Raw genomic sequence first — 17942 nt, forward strand, 5'->3', positions numbered from 1 at the left:
CTCTTCGTCCGCTGAGTGTGTTTCCACTTCTAGTCCAGGGAACAGATCAAGGTGAGCCTCTGGAACGACCACTTCGCGGAGTACGGCAGGACAGTGTGCATGTTCCGCACAGAGAAGATCCGGAAGCTGGTGGCCATGGGGATCCCCGAGTCCCTGCGCGGCAGACTCTGGCTTCTTTTCTCAGGTGAGGGTTTCTGGGGTTTCCAGGCCCAGCTTTCATTTCTGGAGCAGACACAGGACAGAGGCCCTGACCTGCGTGGGGGGTTAGGGAGTGTGCGCGCTTCTGCATGTGTGTGCACGCATGCAGACGGGTCCTCTCAGCCTGTGACATGCCCAGCTGGGACCTTCCTGTGTGGACTGTGAGCCAGGCTGCTGCAACCTCTGGGCTTGTGGGGTCCCCAGTAAGCGTGAGGTCTGGCAGAGGGATTGCCTCCCCTTCAGCAGTGATTTTATGAGTCTCTTCATCATCCTCAGAATTCTGTTCAGAACCCCCTGGACATGCAGTGTCTAGATGTCTAGAGACCTGAAAACGTCTTCAGAAGTTGTTCACTTGTGTGCTTTACAATAACTCCCTCTGGGGACACTTCCTCCTGGTCTCCCCCTGCGGGGAATGCACACAGAGTCGAGGGGTTGTCTCTCCTGCCCGCATCCTCCTCCTGCTCACCGGATCTGGGACTCTCCCTCTGCTGCTTTGGGGCGTCTGTCATCTGACGCTCACCGGTGGATGGACTGAGCCTGGGGCCACGGTCTCCAGAGGCATCTTCTGTGAGCCGTGTGGCACCACTCGGTGCAGGAACAGGGGCCCCACCAGCAGGAAGGGAGGGGCCCTGTGGTCCAGGGTGTGACTGCTGCTCCTTTCCAGGTGCTGGGGGATGGCGGCCAGGGCTCCACCTTCCTCGGAGACCCTTCCGGGAGCCTTCCGGAGGCTGGGCCTCCTCGTGTGCTCCACAGAACGTGTGCTCCATAGCTTTTTGTTTTTAATTAGTTTGTACTTTCTTTTTGGTTGCACTGGGTCTGCGTTGGTGCACACAGGCTTTCTCTCATTGTGGCAGGTAGGCCACATGCATACATCTGTTAGGAATACAGCTGATTATAAGTATATTAGAAGAAAGCTATTTGTAGTATGAGCTCTTCTCCCCCTCTCTCTGTAAGGTTATTCTTAGAAAAGCCGTATTACTTCATTTTTCCTTTTTTGTTTTTAGTAGAAGTGAAGTTCCTTTTGGTTGTGTGTGATCTTAACTGTTTTGTGTTGCTTAGATAGTGAGACCCCACTGAGGTCCTCTAGCAGGACAGGCCCCTCCCCATGTGGACTCTCTCCCAGAAATCAGCCCCCCTTGAAATGTTATTTTTTAAAAAAACTTTTTATTTTATATTGGAGAAGAGCCGATTAACAGTTTCAGGGGAACAGCAAAGGGACTAAGCCATACGTATGCGTGTATCCATTCTCTCCCAAACTGCCCTCCCATCCAGGCGCCACCTAACATTGAAATGTTACTTGTAATCACCAGATGCCGTCACGGACCTTGCCGCACATCCTGGTTACTATGGCAACCTGGTGGAGGAGTCCATGGGAAAGTGTTGCCTGGTGACGGAGGAGATAGAGCGGGACCTGCACCGCTCCTTGCCAGAGCACCCCGCCTTCCAAAACGAAACAGGCATCGCGGCATTGAGGAGAGTCCTGACGGCCTATGCCCACAGGAACCCCAAAATCGGGTACTGCCAGGTGAGCTGTGTGCTGCAGGGCCATCCCAGGCCAACCACCCAGGCCTTGGGTGCCGTGTTCTTAGCCATCTGTACCAAGAACTGTCCTGTGGAGGGAGTCAGCCTCGTGGAGTCAGACAGGCTGATGATGTGGGAGGAGTGTTACCCAGTGCCCAGGAGAGCATGGCATGAGCTGGCCCCTGTCCTCAGGAGGCCATTCAGCCTTCATGGCCTCCCAGCCTCCACTGCAGGATGGTATTGATGAGGCCGCTCTGGAGCGTCCTACCTCTAAACCGTACAGAAGTCATCAGGATTATTTTTAAATCTGAACATAGACACAGAGATTAGTGGGGGTGGGTTCTGAGCCTAAGGCGTGCTCCACAGCCCAGCCCAGCATCACTCCCTGGGGGCCAGGGACAAAGCAGTGGCTGATGATTCAGCCCAGCGGGTCTTGTGAGGCCCACGTTGATAACTGTGGTCATTCCAGCTCAGTCTTGATTGGCTCGGCATACTGCATCTCTCATCTGTGTAGTCTGGACTTCTGTGGATCACTTGGGCTTGTGGTACACATGACCTGGTCAGTAACTGTCCACTCCCTGTGAATCCCCTGAGCAGTCCATGAACATCCTGACCTCTGTTCTGCTGCTGTATGCTAAGGAGGAGGAAGCCTTCTGGCTGCTGGTGGCTGTGTGTGAGCGGATGCTGCCCGACTACTTCAACCACCGAGTCATTGGTAACTGTCTCCTCCCTTCCCCTCTGTCCCTCGGGGTGGTTATAGAGAGAGTCGGCTAGTCTCTGCACCAGCACTGTCTGACTCTTGAGTCTTCGAAACTAACTGATGTAACTCTCTGCACAGTTTTGGCAAAAGGGTGGAATGTGGTAACCCAACTGCTTTTTTGCCACAAACTTTACAGATTTTTTTTTTTATTAGCATTTTTGGCTGCGCTGTGTGGCGTGCGGTATCTTAGTTCTCTGACCAGGAATCAAATCCATGCCTCCTGCAGTGCCAGCACAGAGTCTTAACCACTGGACCCCCGGGAAGTCCCCTCTTACAGACTCTTGAACAAATTATTTTATGTGGATAGCTGAACTTAAGGAAAGAAAAATTCCTAGGTTCAAAAAGCAAGTCGAAAAGTGCAAACCAAAGAAGTTTTTCACTGATGCTGAGGCCTGGAGAGAGAGGAGTTCTCCTTCTTGGTGCCCAGGGAGTTTGTGCAGATAGGAGATGCAGGGAGTAAAGCAATAATGGAGACTCTTGGGCCCAACGTAAAGGGCAGAGGAGGAGAACTCCTCACTCATCCAGGCTGATGGTAAGAAAGGGCATTTGTGACTGCCCGGGCTCTGGGCAAGCCTGTGTGTGACCCCTCAGTGCCCAGGCACGTGCGCCGCTGACCTTCGTGTGGTTGAGATTTGAATTTGCACCCTCTCTGTGATCCAGCTACCTCTTCGTGGAGAAAATGACACGGAAATTGCTCTGGCCGGGCGATATTCTTAGGGACACCTTATTGTAATCCAGAATGAGAGGTGGAAATGGCCTAAACTTAGGGTGGCAGCCGTGAGATCAGAAACAGAAGAACCGATTTGAGATGGAATTTGGCAAAGGACTGGATGTTGGGACAAGGCAGGAAGAAGAGGCTTGGGGACTGAGGACTAAGAACTGAGGGAGTATTATGGCCACCGGGAGGGAGGGACGGCCGGCAGGGAGGAGGTGGCCTTTGACTGTCTCCCTGGGCCCCCTTCCTGTATTTGAGTGGCTAATTGGTTTGCTTCCCTCTTCCCTTCATGTCAAGGGAGGTGCTTAATTTTGTACAGAGCAGCAAGGAGTAACCAGAACGTCGAGGTTGTTGGGGGCATGCTGTTCCATCACTGGCTGATGGAACAGATGGCAGTCAGCCGTGACCAGTAGACCCTCCATGATAATGTGACCACCACCCCAATACAGGGAACATTTCTACAACCCACAAAGTTCCCTGCCTCCGCTTCCCTGCCACACACAACACCTGGTACTGATTTCTGTCACCACAGGTTTACTTGGCTTGTTCTTGAACTTGGAATAAATGTAATAGTAGAGAACGTTCTGACTTCCTTCACTCAAGATACTGTTGGTGCATCAGCAGTTCCTTTTCATTGCTGCGTGCTATTTCATGGTACGTTCATACCATGATTCTTTCATCCCAGTCATTGGAGTTTCCAGTTTCTCCTTATAAGTCCCAGTGTAACATCCGTGTATAAGTCTTTTTGGAATATATATTGACACTTTTCTTAGGATTTACCCAGGAGTAGAATTCCTGGGTCACAGTTAAATGTATGCTTAACTTTATAAGAAACTCTTTATTCCAAAATGGACAAAATGTATTCACATTATCTCATACCAGCAATGCATGGGAGTTCCAGTTGCTCCATATCCCTGTTTATACTTGGAATTTTCTGTCTTTTTAGTTTTAGCCATTCTGGTGGGTGAGAGTGGTATATCATGGTGATTTTAATTTCCATTTCACTAATCATTGTTAATGATGTTGAACCTATTTTTCTGTGCTTATTGGCCATTTGTCACTTGCAGTTCAGTTCAGTTGCTCAGTCGTGTCCGACTCTTAGTGACCCCATGAATTACAGCACGCCAGGCCTCCCTGTCCATCACCAACTCCCAGAGTTCACTCAAACTCATGTCCCTCAAGTCGGTGATGCCATCCAGCCATGTCATTCTCTGTTGTCCCCTTCTTCTCCTGCTCCCAATCCCTCCCAGCATCAGAGTCTTTTCCAGTGAGTCAACTCATCACATGAGGTGGCCAAAGTGTTGGAGTTTCAGCTTTAGCATCAGTCCTTCCAATGAACACCCAGGATTGATATCCTTTAGAATGGACTGGTTGGATCTCCTTGCAATACAAGGGACTCTCAAGAGTCTTCTCCAGCACCACAGTTCAAAAGCATCAATTCTTAAATCTTTTGCCTTTTTTTTTTTTTTAAAATTGTTTATTGATTTCTTTTTATCAAGTTGCATCAGTTCTTTATTTTTATTTTGATTACAAAACCCTTGTCAGATACAGTTGCCGCAAATATTCTTTCTGAGTTTGAAGTTTGCATTTGCATTTTATGAATGGTCTCTTTTGAAGAGTTCCAGTCTTTAATTTTGATGAAATCCAATTCATAATTTTTCTATAATTAATGCTTTTGTGTCCTAAGAAAGTTTAGCCTTTTGTCTGTATTTTCTTTTAGATGTTTTTTTAGCATTAGCTTTTATACCTAAGACCATGACACATTTCATATGTATTTTTCTGAATGGTTTGAGGTAAGAGAGGGGTCCCTTACCCCTCCCCCCCCCGCCCACCTAGGTGGGCACTTGGTTCAACCCTGTTTTATTTATTTATAATTGAAGGGTAATTGATTTACAATATTGTGTCGGTTTCTGCCATACATCAGCATGAATCAGCCATAGGTATACATATGTCCCTTCCCTCGTGAACCTCCCTCCTGCCTCCCACCCAGTCCTACCCCTCTAGGGTGTCACAGAGCACCAGTTGGGCTCCCTGAGTCACACAGCGAATTCCCACTTGCTGTCTGTTTTATATGTGGTACTGTGTATGTTTCAGGGCTACTCTCCTTTCTTCCCTCCCTCTCCTTCCCGCACTCTGTCCATAAGTCTGTTCTGTATGTCTGGGTCTCCACTGCTGCCCTGCAGATAGGCTCATCGGTACCATCTTTCTAGATTCTATATATATGCATTAATATACCGTATTTGTTTTTCTCTTTCTGACTTTGTATAATAGACTCTAGGCTCAGCCACCTCATTAGGAGTGACTCAAATGTGTTCCTTTTTATGGCTGAGTAATATTCCATTGTATACATGTACCACAGCTTCTTTATCCATTAATACTTCGATGGACATCTCGGTTGCTTCCGTGTCCTAGCTGTTGTGGATAGGAGCACTGTTTTTGAAAATGCCAGATGAAAATACTATCCTTCCCCCATTGAATCACCTTGGTCCAAACATCAGAAGTCAGTGAACCAAGTGTGAACCCTTTCCTGGACTCCCGTCCTGTGTCATGGTTCTGTGTATCTCAGAGCAGCTCTAATCCGAGAGGGAGTGACTCCCTCCCCAGCCGGTCTCCGTGGCTCCTTCCCCAGGGGCCCAGGTGGACCAGTCCGTCTTCGAGGAGCTCATCAAGGAGCAGCTCCCTGCGCTGGCGGAGCACATGCGCGACCTCTCGGCCCTGGCGTCCATCTCCCTCTCCTGGTTCCTCACGCTGTTCCTCAGCATCATGCCCCTGGAGAGCGCCGTCAACGTAGTTGACTGCTTCTTCTACGACGGTATCAAGGCCATCTTCCAGCTGGGACTGGCTGTGCTGGAGGCCACCGCCGAGGACCTGTGCTGCAGCAAGGACGACAGCCAGGCCTTGATGGTGCTCAGCAGGTGAGGCGGGGAGCCAGGCGGCCGGACTGGGTGGGCACTGTGGGGCTGCCCTCCACTCTGCCACCTCGTGGTCCCCCGGGGCCAAGCCATCCGGCGACCTTGTCATTCCCTCCACCTTCCCTCGCTGCTGTCCACCAAGAGGCAGGAAGGCGAGGGTACTGCTGTCTTTCTCCGAACAGGTTCAGGCGTCCTAGGTCTAGGTGGACCTCCAGTGACCTTGACCGGAGGGAGGCAGGCGGGCACGGGGAAACATGGGCCTCAGGAAGCCAGCTGGGGGACATGGACGTTTTGCGCACAGGGGCTGGTGTGCTGCAGTGAAGGCAAAGCCCGCTAGCCCGAGGACATGTGGAGCTGAGGGCGAGCTGGCTGAGAATTGACAAGTTCCTGTTCCGAATACTGTGGAAACACAGTGTTTATATCACTGGATTTACGTCACAGTATTTTCATCACTGGAGAGTCAGAAAAGTGAAAGTGTTAGTCACTTAGTCATGTCCTACTCTTTGCGACCCCATGGACTGTAGCCCGCCAGACTCTGTCCATGGGATTTCCCGAGCAAGAATCCTGGAGCGGGTTGCCATTCCCATCTCCAGAGGATCTTCCCGACCCAGGGACTGAAACCCAGGTCTGTCACATTGCAGGTGGATTCTTCACCGCCTGAGCCACCAGGGAAGCCAGAGGGTGTCAGAGACCTTGGAAGCCTCCCTGTGGCTCCAGGGTCGCCATGTGTGTCTTCACGCTCGTTCCTCCTTTTCTCCAGAATGAGTGTGGCTGTAGCAGCCTGGCCTTCCTCACAGTGACTGAAGACAGAGGAGCCGGTTTGACAGTTGCTGCCCACGTCTGGGGGCCCCTGTGAAGGTGGTGCGGGCTGCGAGGTGCCCAGCGTGGGGGAGGGGATGGTAACCCTGTGCTTTCCTGGTGTCTGATGTGCCCAGGTTTCTGGACAACATCAAGAACGAGGACAGCCCGGGACCCCCGATTGGCAGCCACCACGCCTTCTTCTCTGATGACCAGGAGCCGTGTCCCGTGACTGACATCGCAGACCTGATCCGGGACTCCTACGAGGTACCTGAGCCCCATCCCTGCCTGCCCCCACTGCCCGGTCTCCCGGGAGGTGGACTTCCAGGGAGGTGTTCGGGGCTGCTGCCTGTCTGCTGTCTGGATGCAGAGCGGATCTGTGAGCGCGTGACCGACCCCTCCCCCCCTGCAGAAATTCGGGGACCAGTCTGTGGCTCAGATCGAGCACATGCGCTGCAGGCACCGGGTCCGAGTCCTCCAGGGCCACGAGGGCACCACGAAGCAGAACGTGGTGAGTAGAGGCCGCCTCTGCACTGCGGCTCCCGGCGGCCAGGCGCTGACCTGCGCTGGGTCCCTCGCTGCCTCCTGACAGGAGAGTCACAGCTTTTTTTTTTTTTTTTTTGCATTAAATTAACAACTATGTGGCTCAGATCATAAAGATTCTGCTTGCAATGCAGGGGACCTGAGTTCGATACCTGGGTCAGGAAGATGCCCTTGAAAAGGCAAAGGCAACCCACTCCAGTACTCTTGCCTGGGAAATCCCATGGACAGGGGAGTCTGGGGGGCTACAGTCCATGGGGTCACAAAGAGTCAGACACAACTGAGCAACTAACGGCAGCTTGACAGCGGTGAGCTAGTGGAGAAACAGCGTGGATTTAGTGTTAGAGTCAGACAGATTGTGAGCAAATTAACTACTGTGAGCCTCTGTGTCCCTGGTTGTAAAATGAGGATAACAACACTTATCATGTGGGGTTAAATAAAGGACAATATAGAAGTTGCCCAGCGCCAAGGGCCTGCAGTCTTTTTTTTTTTTTTTTTTTAGGGGCCACTACTACTGGCGTAGGAAATGCAAACCACTCCAATATTTATTCTTGCCAGGGAAACCCCATGGACAGAGGAGCCTGGCAGGCTACAGTCTGTGAGGTCGCAAAGAGTTGGACAGGACTAAGCACACATAATTTAAAAAAAAAATTATTTATGTATTATTCGTTTATTTTTGGTTGTGCTGGGTCTGCATTGCTGCGTGGGCTTTTCTCTAGCTGTGGTGAGTGGGGGCTCCTCTGTAGTTGTGGTTCAGGGACTTCTCACTACTGTGACTTCTCTCGCTGTGGAGCGTAGGCTCTAGGGTGCATGGGCTTTAATAGTCGCGGCATGCAGGCTTAGCTGCTCTGTGGCTTGTGGGACTCTTCCCAGACCAGGGATCGAACCTTTGTCCCCAGCTTTGGCAGGCTGACTCTTTACCGCTGGACCGCCAGGAAGCCTAGGCCTGTAGTGCTGGTGGCTATGCTGCAGGAACTTGCCACCCGAGCTCTAGCCTTGCTAGCCTTTGATCCTTTGTCAATATTTAAATGCTTGTTCTGCGTCTTGGATGTGTGAATGAGAAAGGTTGAGGATGAAGCCCTGAGAAAGTCGCCATAAAGCCATCTCTGGATGATCTGGGCATCCAGCGTCCACTCCAGTGGGATGCGCCCTCTTGACCCCTGATCCTCCAAGGCAGGCAGAGAATTCACTCCATGCCTGTTTGTTCTTTCCGCAAGCTCCGGGTCGTCATCCCAGAAGTCTCAGTGCTTCCTGAAGACCTGGAGGAACTCTACGATTTATTCAAGGTAGGAGACTCTGCGGGGTGAGGAAGTGACAGACCCTGACTCAGGCCGCAGCCAAGGCTGTCCACCTGCGGTGGGGAAGGGTCCAGCCTGCTGAGTGGCAGTGAGGCTGGGGCGGCCCCTGCCAGCCGGCTCTGGCTTGACGGTGCCTGCTGAGCCCGTGCATGAACGCTGCTGCGCTCGGCCGAGAGGCCCTCAGTGACGAGGACGCACCCTGCACTGCCCAACAGCAGTTCCCAGTCAGCCGTGGACACAACAGTGATTCTTACTAAACTATCTCCTGGTATCCTTTTTTTTCCCTGTTATTATTTTTTTAAGTTGAAGTATATGCTATCTAGGTTGGTCATAACTTTCCTTTCAAGGAGTAAGTGCCTTTTAATTTCATGGCTGCAGTCTGCATCTGCAGTGATTTTGGAGCCCCAAAAAATAAAGTCTGAGCCACTAGGGAAGCCCCAATACTTAATACAAGTAAACTCTATTTTGAATATTTGGGTATTTAGGTGGATTCCCAGCTCTTGCTACTTATCAGTTCAGTTCAGTCGCTCAGTCGTGTCCGACTCTTTGTGACCCCATGAATCACAGCACGCCAGGCCTTCCTGTCCATCACCAACTCCTGGAGTTCACTCAAACACATGTCCATAGCGTCGGTGATGCTACTTATATCATCCTGCAAAGACCATTTTCAAGTGTCTTCCTAGAAATTTTCTTGCTTGAAACAGTCAATAGCAATGGGGAAGAGAGGCAAACAGTGGACCCCCTCCTGACAGCTTCGGCAGTGAAGGGGAGAGGAGCAGAGCACAGGCCAGCAGAGCAGCGGCCGACCCAGAGGAGTCTGGCCACTGGAGCTCTTCTGGTGGGGACTCTGAGCCCTTGGTTCTTCTGAAGTTGAATTGCCGTGTACTTGAAATAGTCCCAAGCAGCGTGTAGGTTCTGAGTGGAGCCACAGAGCTGGTCTGACCCTCATGTAGCCGTTGTGTCACTGCCTGCTGCGGTCACTGACACACGTGTCTGGCTCAGTCAATTGCTGGCACTCCTCACCCCCCGTCAGCAGGATGTGTGATGAGGACTCCTGTAAACATCATTGGTTTTCAAGTTTTATAGTTTTCTCTGTTGCATGAAGAGAAAATACAAGAGTCAAAGGTGACTTGGTGTCCCATGCCCCTACCTCTGTTTGTCAAGGACTTAAAACAGGGGATACTAGAAACACAAAAGCAGGTAAACCAAGGTGATATTTAGCATGAAGTCTAATTTCTTTAGGGCTGACTGTTCTCAATTTGGGAGAATAACACACATCAGACTTCTGAATTTATATAACTTAAAAGATTGCTTTAAGTTCACCATGAAAATAAACTGCATTAAGTACTAACCATATCATTAAACTTTCATACAAGGAGTATTTAAAGAAGACAGACAGCTATTTCCTGTTTCCTATTTCTATCTTTTCTGTGAACGATGTGGGTGAAATTTATTTTTGTATTTGTTGTTAGCTCTGCAGGCCCTTCATTTGTGTAGGGCTAACTGCAAATGTTAACTTAACTGTGAATACAATGCTAATTTCAAGATAACACTTCCAAAAGAGATTTCAGTGAAACAGCATCATGAGCATGGTGTCTAGTTCTGTGGTACAACTTGAGGCACCTCCTGTGTGCACCCAGGGTCACCCTCACGCCCCGCAGAGCAACCCTCAGACTGTCCCACCAGCTCAGCTCTTGCTGCTGACCTTGTCTGAATTTCCTTGGCTTTTGTAGTCTGACCTCATATATTTAATTAATTCATTCTTTTTTTGTTTTTGGTGTTCAGGATGTTTATTAGGGAGTACTCTTTTCCTTTAACTTTTATTTTATAGCTGATTAACAATATTTGTAGTTTCAGGTGGACAGCAGAGTGACTCAACCATACATATACTGCATACCTTAATGTTGTTGTTTTGTTGTTGTTGTTGTTGTTTTTGTTTTAATTGGAGGCTGATTACTTTACAATATTGTATTGGTTTTGCCATACATTAACATGAATCCGCCCTGGGTGTACATGTGTTCCCCATCCTGAAGCCCCCCTCCCACCTCCCTCCCCATCCCATCCCTCAGGGTCATTGCAAGGTATAAGGTTCCCTAGTTGGATTTTGCATGTGTCTCTTGCCTTTTGAACCAGAGGTTCATTTTCCCAGGGAAAGGGGCACAAAGATATACCCTTACATCATTGAATAAATATGTGATACGTTCTCATTAAGGATTAAAGAGTCTATGCCTTAACTTCACTGCGTCCTTTCCTAAGCCTTGGATGTACAGGTGTGACTGTTCTCTGTGTTAACAACAGTCTTCTCTGACTGTCTTTTTTACAGACTCTTTCCTATTAAAGATGAACCGTATGTACTTCGTGAAATCCATTTTTATTCTGAACTTAAAGTCATCTTTCTTTTTTCCTGAATGCAATTCTTTTTTTTTCTTTGTTTCACCGAGATATAATTGACCTCCAGCACTGAGTATAAGCTGTGCAGCATAGTGAATTACATATATTGCAAAATGATTCACAGCAGGTTCACATCCATCATGTCATATGTTATTCAGTTGCTCAGTCGTGTCCAACTCTTTGCAGCCCCATGGACTGCAGCACGCCAAACTTCCCTGTCCTTTACCACCTGCCAAATCTTGCTCAAACTCATGTCCGTTGAGTCGGTGATGCCATCGAACCATCTCATCCTCTGTCATTCCCTTCTCCTCCTGCCCTCAATCTTTCCCAGCATCAGGATCTTTTCTAATGAGTTAGCTCTTCGCATCAGATGGCCAAAGTATTGGAGCTTCAGCTTCAACATCAGTCCTTCCAATGAATATTCAGGATTGATTTCCTTTAGGATTGACTGGTTTGATCTCCTTTGCAGTCTACAGGACACTGAAGAGTCTTCTCCAACACCACAGTTCAAAAGCATTAATTCTTCGTCAATCAACCTTCTTTATGGTCCGATTCTCACATGTATACATAACTACTAGAAAAACCATAGCTTTGACTATACAGATCTTTGTTGGCAAAGTAATGTCTTTACTTTTAAATATGCTGTCTAAGTTTGTCATAGCTTTTCTTCCAAGGAGCAAGCGTCTTTTAATTTCATGGCTGCAGTCACCATCTGCAATGATTTCGGAGCCCAGGAGAATAAAGTCTCTGTTTCCATTGTTTGCCTGTGTATTTGTTATGAAGTGATGGGGCTGGATGCCCTGATCTTAGTTTTTTGAATATTGAGTTTTAAGCCAACTTTTTCACTCTCTTCTTTCACCTTCATCAAGAGTTCCCCTTCACTTTCTGCCATAAGGGTGGTGTCATCTGCGTATCTGAAGTTATTGATATTTCTCCCAGGTATCTTGATTCCAGCTTGTGCTTCATCCAAGCCCAGCATTTCTCATGATGTACTACTCTGCCTATAAGTTAAATAAGCAGGGTGAAAATATACAGCCTTGTCATACTCCTTTCCCAATTTTGAACCAGTCTGTTATTCTATGTCCAGTTCTAACTGTTGCTTTTCGACCTGCATACAGGTTTCTCAGGAGGTAGGTAAGGTGGTCTGATATTACCATCTCCTTAAGAATTTCCCAGTTTGTTGTGATCCACACAGTCAAAGAAAGCATAGTCAATGAAGCAGAAGTAAATGCTTTCCTGGAATTCTCTTGCTTTTTCTATGATCCAGTGGATATTGGCAGTTTGATCTCTGGTTCCTCTGCCTTTTCTAAATCCAGCTTGAACTTCTGGAAGTTCTCAATTCACATATTGTTGAAGCCTTCCTTGGAGAATTTTGAGCATTACTTAGCTAGCGTGTGAGATGAATGCAGTTGTACGGTAGTTTGAACATTCTTTGGCACTGCCCTTCTTTGGGATTGGAATGAAAACAGACCTTTCCCAGTCCTGTGGCCACTGCTGAGTTTTCCAAATTTGCTGGCCTATTGAGTGCAGCACTTTCACAGCATCATCTTTTAGGATTTGAAATAGCTCAGCTGGAATTCCATCTTCTCTACTAGCTTTGTTCATAGTGATGCTTCCTATGGCCTACTTTACTTCACTTTCCTGGATGTCTGGCTCTATTTGAGTGATCACACCATCGTGGTTATCTGGGTCATGAAGATCTTTTTTGTACAGTTCTTCTGTGTAATCTTACCGCCTATTCTTAATATGTTCTGCTTCTGTTAGGTCCATACCATTTCTGTCCTTTATTGTGCCCATCTTTGCATGAAATGTTCCCTTGGTACTTCTAATTTTCTTGAAGAGATCTCTAGTCTTTTCCATTCTATTGTTTTCTTCTATTTCTTTGCATTGTTCACTTAGGAAGCCTTTCTTATCTCTGCTTATTATTCTTTGGAACTCTGCATTCAGATGGGTATAGCTTTCCTTTTCTCCTTTACTTTTCACTTCTCTTCTTTTCACAGGTATTTGTAAAGCCTCTTCAGACAACCATTTTGCCTTTTTGCATTCTTTTTCTTAGGAATGGTTTTGATCACTATCTCCTATACAGTGTTAAAATACCTCTGTCCATATTTCTTCAGGCACTCTATCAGATCTGATTCCTTGAATCTATTTGTCACTTCCACTGTATAATCATATAGATACACACACACAAAAAGAAAAACCCAAAACAACAAAAATTTTTTTTTCTTGTGATGAGAAATTTTAGGACCTACTCTCTCAGCAGCTTTGGAATATGCCATACAGCAGTGCTAAGCATAGTCGTCATGGTACACACATCCCCAGGACTCATTTGTCTTCTAACTGGAAATTGGTACCTTTTGACCACCACCACCATCTTATTCTACAACCCACCCCCAGCTCCTGCCTCTGGTAAAATCACGAATCTGATCCTTCTCTATGACTAGAATGATTTGTTATATTGTTCTAGATTCCACTTACAAGATCATATAATATTTGTCTTTCTCAGACTTATTTCACTTACCATAATGCCCTCAAGGTCCATCCAGATAATAAAGCAGTGTTTTAAATGATATAAATCCATGTTTGTGACATCTGTCCCTTATTCTCTGAAACTGAGAACAATTTTACTAGTCTTCTCTCTCCAAGTGAGATGGGAACAATGTAACATATACTTGGTGTCAGGGGCTGCTCTGGGAAACACCCAGGACCCTAAACAGTGCCTTGTGTTATGTGCTTTTTAAAAAAATTGGAGTATAACTATTTTATGTTGTTAGTTTCAGCTGTATAACAGTGTGAATCAGCTGTATGTGATTCACATGTGCCCCTCCCTCTGGAACCTCCCTCCCACCCCTTGGTCATCACAGAGCACTGAGCTGAGCTCCCTGTGCTGTGCAGCAGCTTCCCGCTAGCTGTCTGTTTCACACTTGCATACACTGGCTGTTGTTAATGTTCAGTTAAATTTATTCACTTCTGGATTATCAGGCCCCGGAGAGCATTTGGTTTGTTTAATATTATTTTGCCTGCTTCTGTGTTCTGGTTAATACTTTTATTTTTGAAACTTAAAAACATAAACTGAAACAAAAATATACAAAATATATATATATAAATATATTTATATATATAGAGTAATACCTACACTCACTATTTAAAAAGAAAAATAAGCAAAATTCAAAGGATCTTATCCTGTCTGCGCCTATAGCCCCACTTTGTACAGTAATTACTGTTAACAGTATATGGTAAATCTCGTTCCTGATTTTTCTTTTTTTTACTGTATCCCTCTGTAGACACACACACAAGCAATGCACTCTTAATTTTTTTTCCACATGGAAATGAGATTGGGCTACACACAGCGGTCTGCAGTTTCTAAACGTTTATGGCCACGCCATGTAGCAGTGGAATCTCATTCCCCTGACCAGGGATCAACCCTGTGCTGCCTGCATTGGAAGCGTGGAGTCTTAAACACTGCACCGCCAGAGAAGTCCCTGCAGTTCTCACCATGGACATTCTTCTAGAGCCAGTATCTGCAGATCTTTTCTCATTCTTTCTTAGTGACAGCAGAATTTGATTGTAGGGCTAAGCCACACTTTATTCACCTTTCACCTGCTGAAGGACATCTATCTCGTTTCCAGTTTTTTCTGCTTTATAAACAGTGCCATGCAGAGCATCCTTGAGCCTTTCTCCAGACACCTGCGCTGCTGTTTCTGTAGCATGGGTTCCTTAGGGATGCAAAAACCAAATTTCAGTCATTGTTGCTAAAGTGTTCTAGATCTTTCAAATTTCAGTTCCACTGATGATGTCTAAAAGTGTTCATTTCCTAATGTTTCACACTCAGCTATCATTTAATATTCAGTTCAGTTCAGTCGCTCAGTCGTGTCAAACCCTTTGCGACCCCATGAATTACAGCACGCCAGGCCTCCCTGTCCATCACCAACTCCCGGAGTTCACTCAAACTCACCCCCATCGAGTCAGTGATGCCATCCAGCCATCTCATTCTCTGTCGTCCCCTTCTCCTCCCACCCCCAACCCTTCCCAGCATCAGAGTCTTTTCCAGTGAGTCAACTCGTCGCATGAGTTGGCCAAAGTATTGGAGCTTCAGTTTTAGCATCAGTCCTTCCAATGAACACCCAGGACTGATCTCCTTTAGAATGGACTGGTTATGGATCTTTAAAAATTTTGCTAGCCTTGTAGAAAATTGCATTTCGTTTCTTAAAAAATATTTGGTTGCACTGGGTCTCAGTTGTGGCACGTGGAATCTTCAGCGTTCATTGAGGCATGTGAACTCTTGCTGCAATGTGTGGGGTCTGGTTCCCTGACCAGGGATTGAACCTGAACCTCCTGTGTTGGAAGTACCGGCATCTTAGCCACTGTACCACTAGGGAAGTCCCAGAAAATTGCATTTCATTTTAACTCACATTTGTGTACTCATTAGTGAGGTTGCATACCCTTTTGTATTGTCTACTTTCTTGTATCATCTCTTCATATCCTTTGCTGATTTTTGCATTTGCTTCTAGGATTCTATGTAAATTGGCTGCACTGGTCTTTAGCTTTTATAACTGTGTTCTTCTGGATAGGATTCTGAGGGCCTCTAGCTAGCATGACAGGATGACAAAAATATACACGCAAATTAACAGTATGTCTTGGGTTTTGAGAAATGGGAATTTATGAGACCTTCATTTTACACTTAAAAGTTCTTACAGTACTTCTCATCATTCTGCAAAGGCTTTTTGAAGAACATGGATGCTGGTAATATGCAGTAAAATTATAAATGGCATTTTGGTTTCCATCTGAGCACAGGCACTGGGATATTAGAGCATCTGTACCTATTTCTGTGCCATCCTTTTGGGCAGAGGGCACTGAAGTTGTGAAAGGATTCTGAGTCAGTGAGCTGAAATGTCCCAAGAGATGATTTAGTACAGGTGTAAAAGATACATTCTAAAGGGCCTAACTGGTCCTCAGTGATCAGTGGTGGGGCCCGTGTTGATAGCTTTAGTTTTCAATCTTTTCCCAAGACTTCAAATGGTATTTTTTTTCTTTAAATTTTTGACTTGTTAATATGGTCATGTGGTTCAAAATTCAGACTGTATAAAAAACAGCATGTAGTAAAAAGGCTTGCTTCTTGATCTGGGTGCCTGCCCCTGTCTTCCACCCCCACAGGTAACCAGCGTTGCTAGTTTCTTCTGTAGCCTGTAGATTTATCTAGTGGTTTTTTACTTTCAAATAATATGATTTTAAGCGAAAATATCAGAATAAAAATTGTACAACTTCTTTAATTAAAACAATGATAGCTGAGCTATACATCTCAAAATTGCTAAAATGGGGATTTCCCAGTGGTTAAGACACCGTGCTTCCCACTGCAGGGGTCATGGGTTAAATCCTTGGTCAGGGAACTAAGATCTTGCATGCCACATTACCCCAAAAAATAGAAAAAAAATTAATTATTAAAATTTAATTATTATTATTATAATTAAAAAATTTGATTAAGTATATTTAACTACAGTGAAAAAAAGAAACCTTAATTTTAAAAATGTCAAAATTACCTATTCAGGTAGGCAAGGACTATAGGGTAATAAGCGAAAACTTTTACAGGTCTGGTTGGAGCGATGACACTGTTAGTTTTTTCATTTTTTGAGTTATAATGGTGCTTATTTGCTGCTTAATAATTTTGCAAAGCAAGCCAGGAGAGAGGACCGGGTTGGCTTTGGCCTTTACGTGTGTGGCCTCCCTGGGGAGCCACTGCCCCTTACAGGCCCCTCTCCTTTCTGGTAGAGAGAACACATGATGAGCTGCTACTGGGAGCAGCCCCGGCCCATGGCCCCACGCCACGACCCCAGCAGGCCCTACGCAGAGCAGTACCGCATAGACGCCCAGCAGTTTGCACGCCTGTTCCAGCTTGTCTCGCCATGGACCTGCGGGGCCCACACGGAAATCCTCGCGGAAAGGACTTTCAGGCTTCTGGACGAAAACATGGACCACCTTATCGAATTCAAAGCGTTTGTGAGCTGCCTCGGTATGACTCTGGTCTCTTCTGCAGTGAGTTCATACGGGATGTGAGTCTGTGAACACAGGACAAAGGGATCGTGAAGCAGGCACATCCACTCAATGAAATAGATCTGTGACTCACCCAAAGTGATTTTGGGACTTTAAAAAGCCCTCTGCAGGCTCCTTTCATGACCCCTTTTATGCGGATTCCTAAGGAGCACGGTGGGGAGGGGAGCCCAGGCGCTCAACATTAAGATCATTGACCATGTGCTTCCGGGCACCCAGGGTGTGGTGATGGGTTGTTAGGAGACACCTTCCTAACTCATTAAAAAAAAACACAATTTTTAATTGAGTGTAGTTGATTTATAATATTATATAAGTTTCAGATATACAGCACAGAGATTCAGTTGTACAAGTCATATATGTATGTGTGTGTGTATATATATATATTTTTAGATTCTTTCCTCTTATTGATTATTACCCAATATTAATTATAGTTCCTTGTGATATACAGTAGGTCCTTGCTGGTTGTTTATTTTACACATAGTGGTGTGTATGTTAATCCTAGCCTCCTCATTTGTCCCTCTCACTACCCACGTTCCTAACTGTTGCAGCTAAGATTAAAATCTGTCCGAAGCTATGAGGCCAGACAAGATTCCCAAGGTTATCTTGCAGCTCTTCTCACATTTTCTTTTCACACACACTGTGTCTGGAGAGGTGGGAGATGAAGTGTCAGGTCAACAGACACTGGCCTCACTACATTCTCTCTACGCTGACTTTGTGTCCTGACACCTGTATTTGAACCATTTGCCTCTGCTCAGTCTCTCTCT

General features: G+C 46.4%; 1 protein-coding gene across 6 annotated transcripts in view; it reads left to right on the forward strand.

Moving 5' to 3' along the window:
* The window catches only part of TBC1D8 (TBC1 domain family member 8), a 147837-nt gene that overhangs the window by 111936 nt on the left and 17959 nt on the right, over positions 1-17942 (forward strand). For all 6 annotated transcript variants that reach the window (XM_088841632.1, XM_055400991.2, XM_088841633.1 and 3 more), the window contains 8 exons: positions 34-184; positions 1509-1723; positions 2317-2434; positions 5824-6109; positions 7042-7171; positions 7317-7415; positions 8662-8730; positions 16900-17140. In XM_088841632.1, coding sequence (XP_088697758.1) covers positions 34-184; positions 1509-1723; positions 2317-2434; positions 5824-6109; positions 7042-7171; positions 7317-7415; positions 8662-8730; positions 16900-17140 — 1309 coding nt within the window. The remainder of the gene's footprint in view (positions 1-33; positions 185-1508; positions 1724-2316; positions 2435-5823; positions 6110-7041; positions 7172-7316; positions 7416-8661; positions 8731-16899; positions 17141-17942) is intronic.

The sequence above is a fragment of the Moschus berezovskii genome, chromosome 11, assembly GCF_049115385.1.
Source record: "Moschus berezovskii isolate FMDL1 chromosome 11, NW_MosBer_1.0, whole genome shotgun sequence".
Lineage (NCBI taxonomy): Eukaryota > Metazoa > Chordata > Mammalia > Artiodactyla > Moschidae > Moschus > Moschus berezovskii.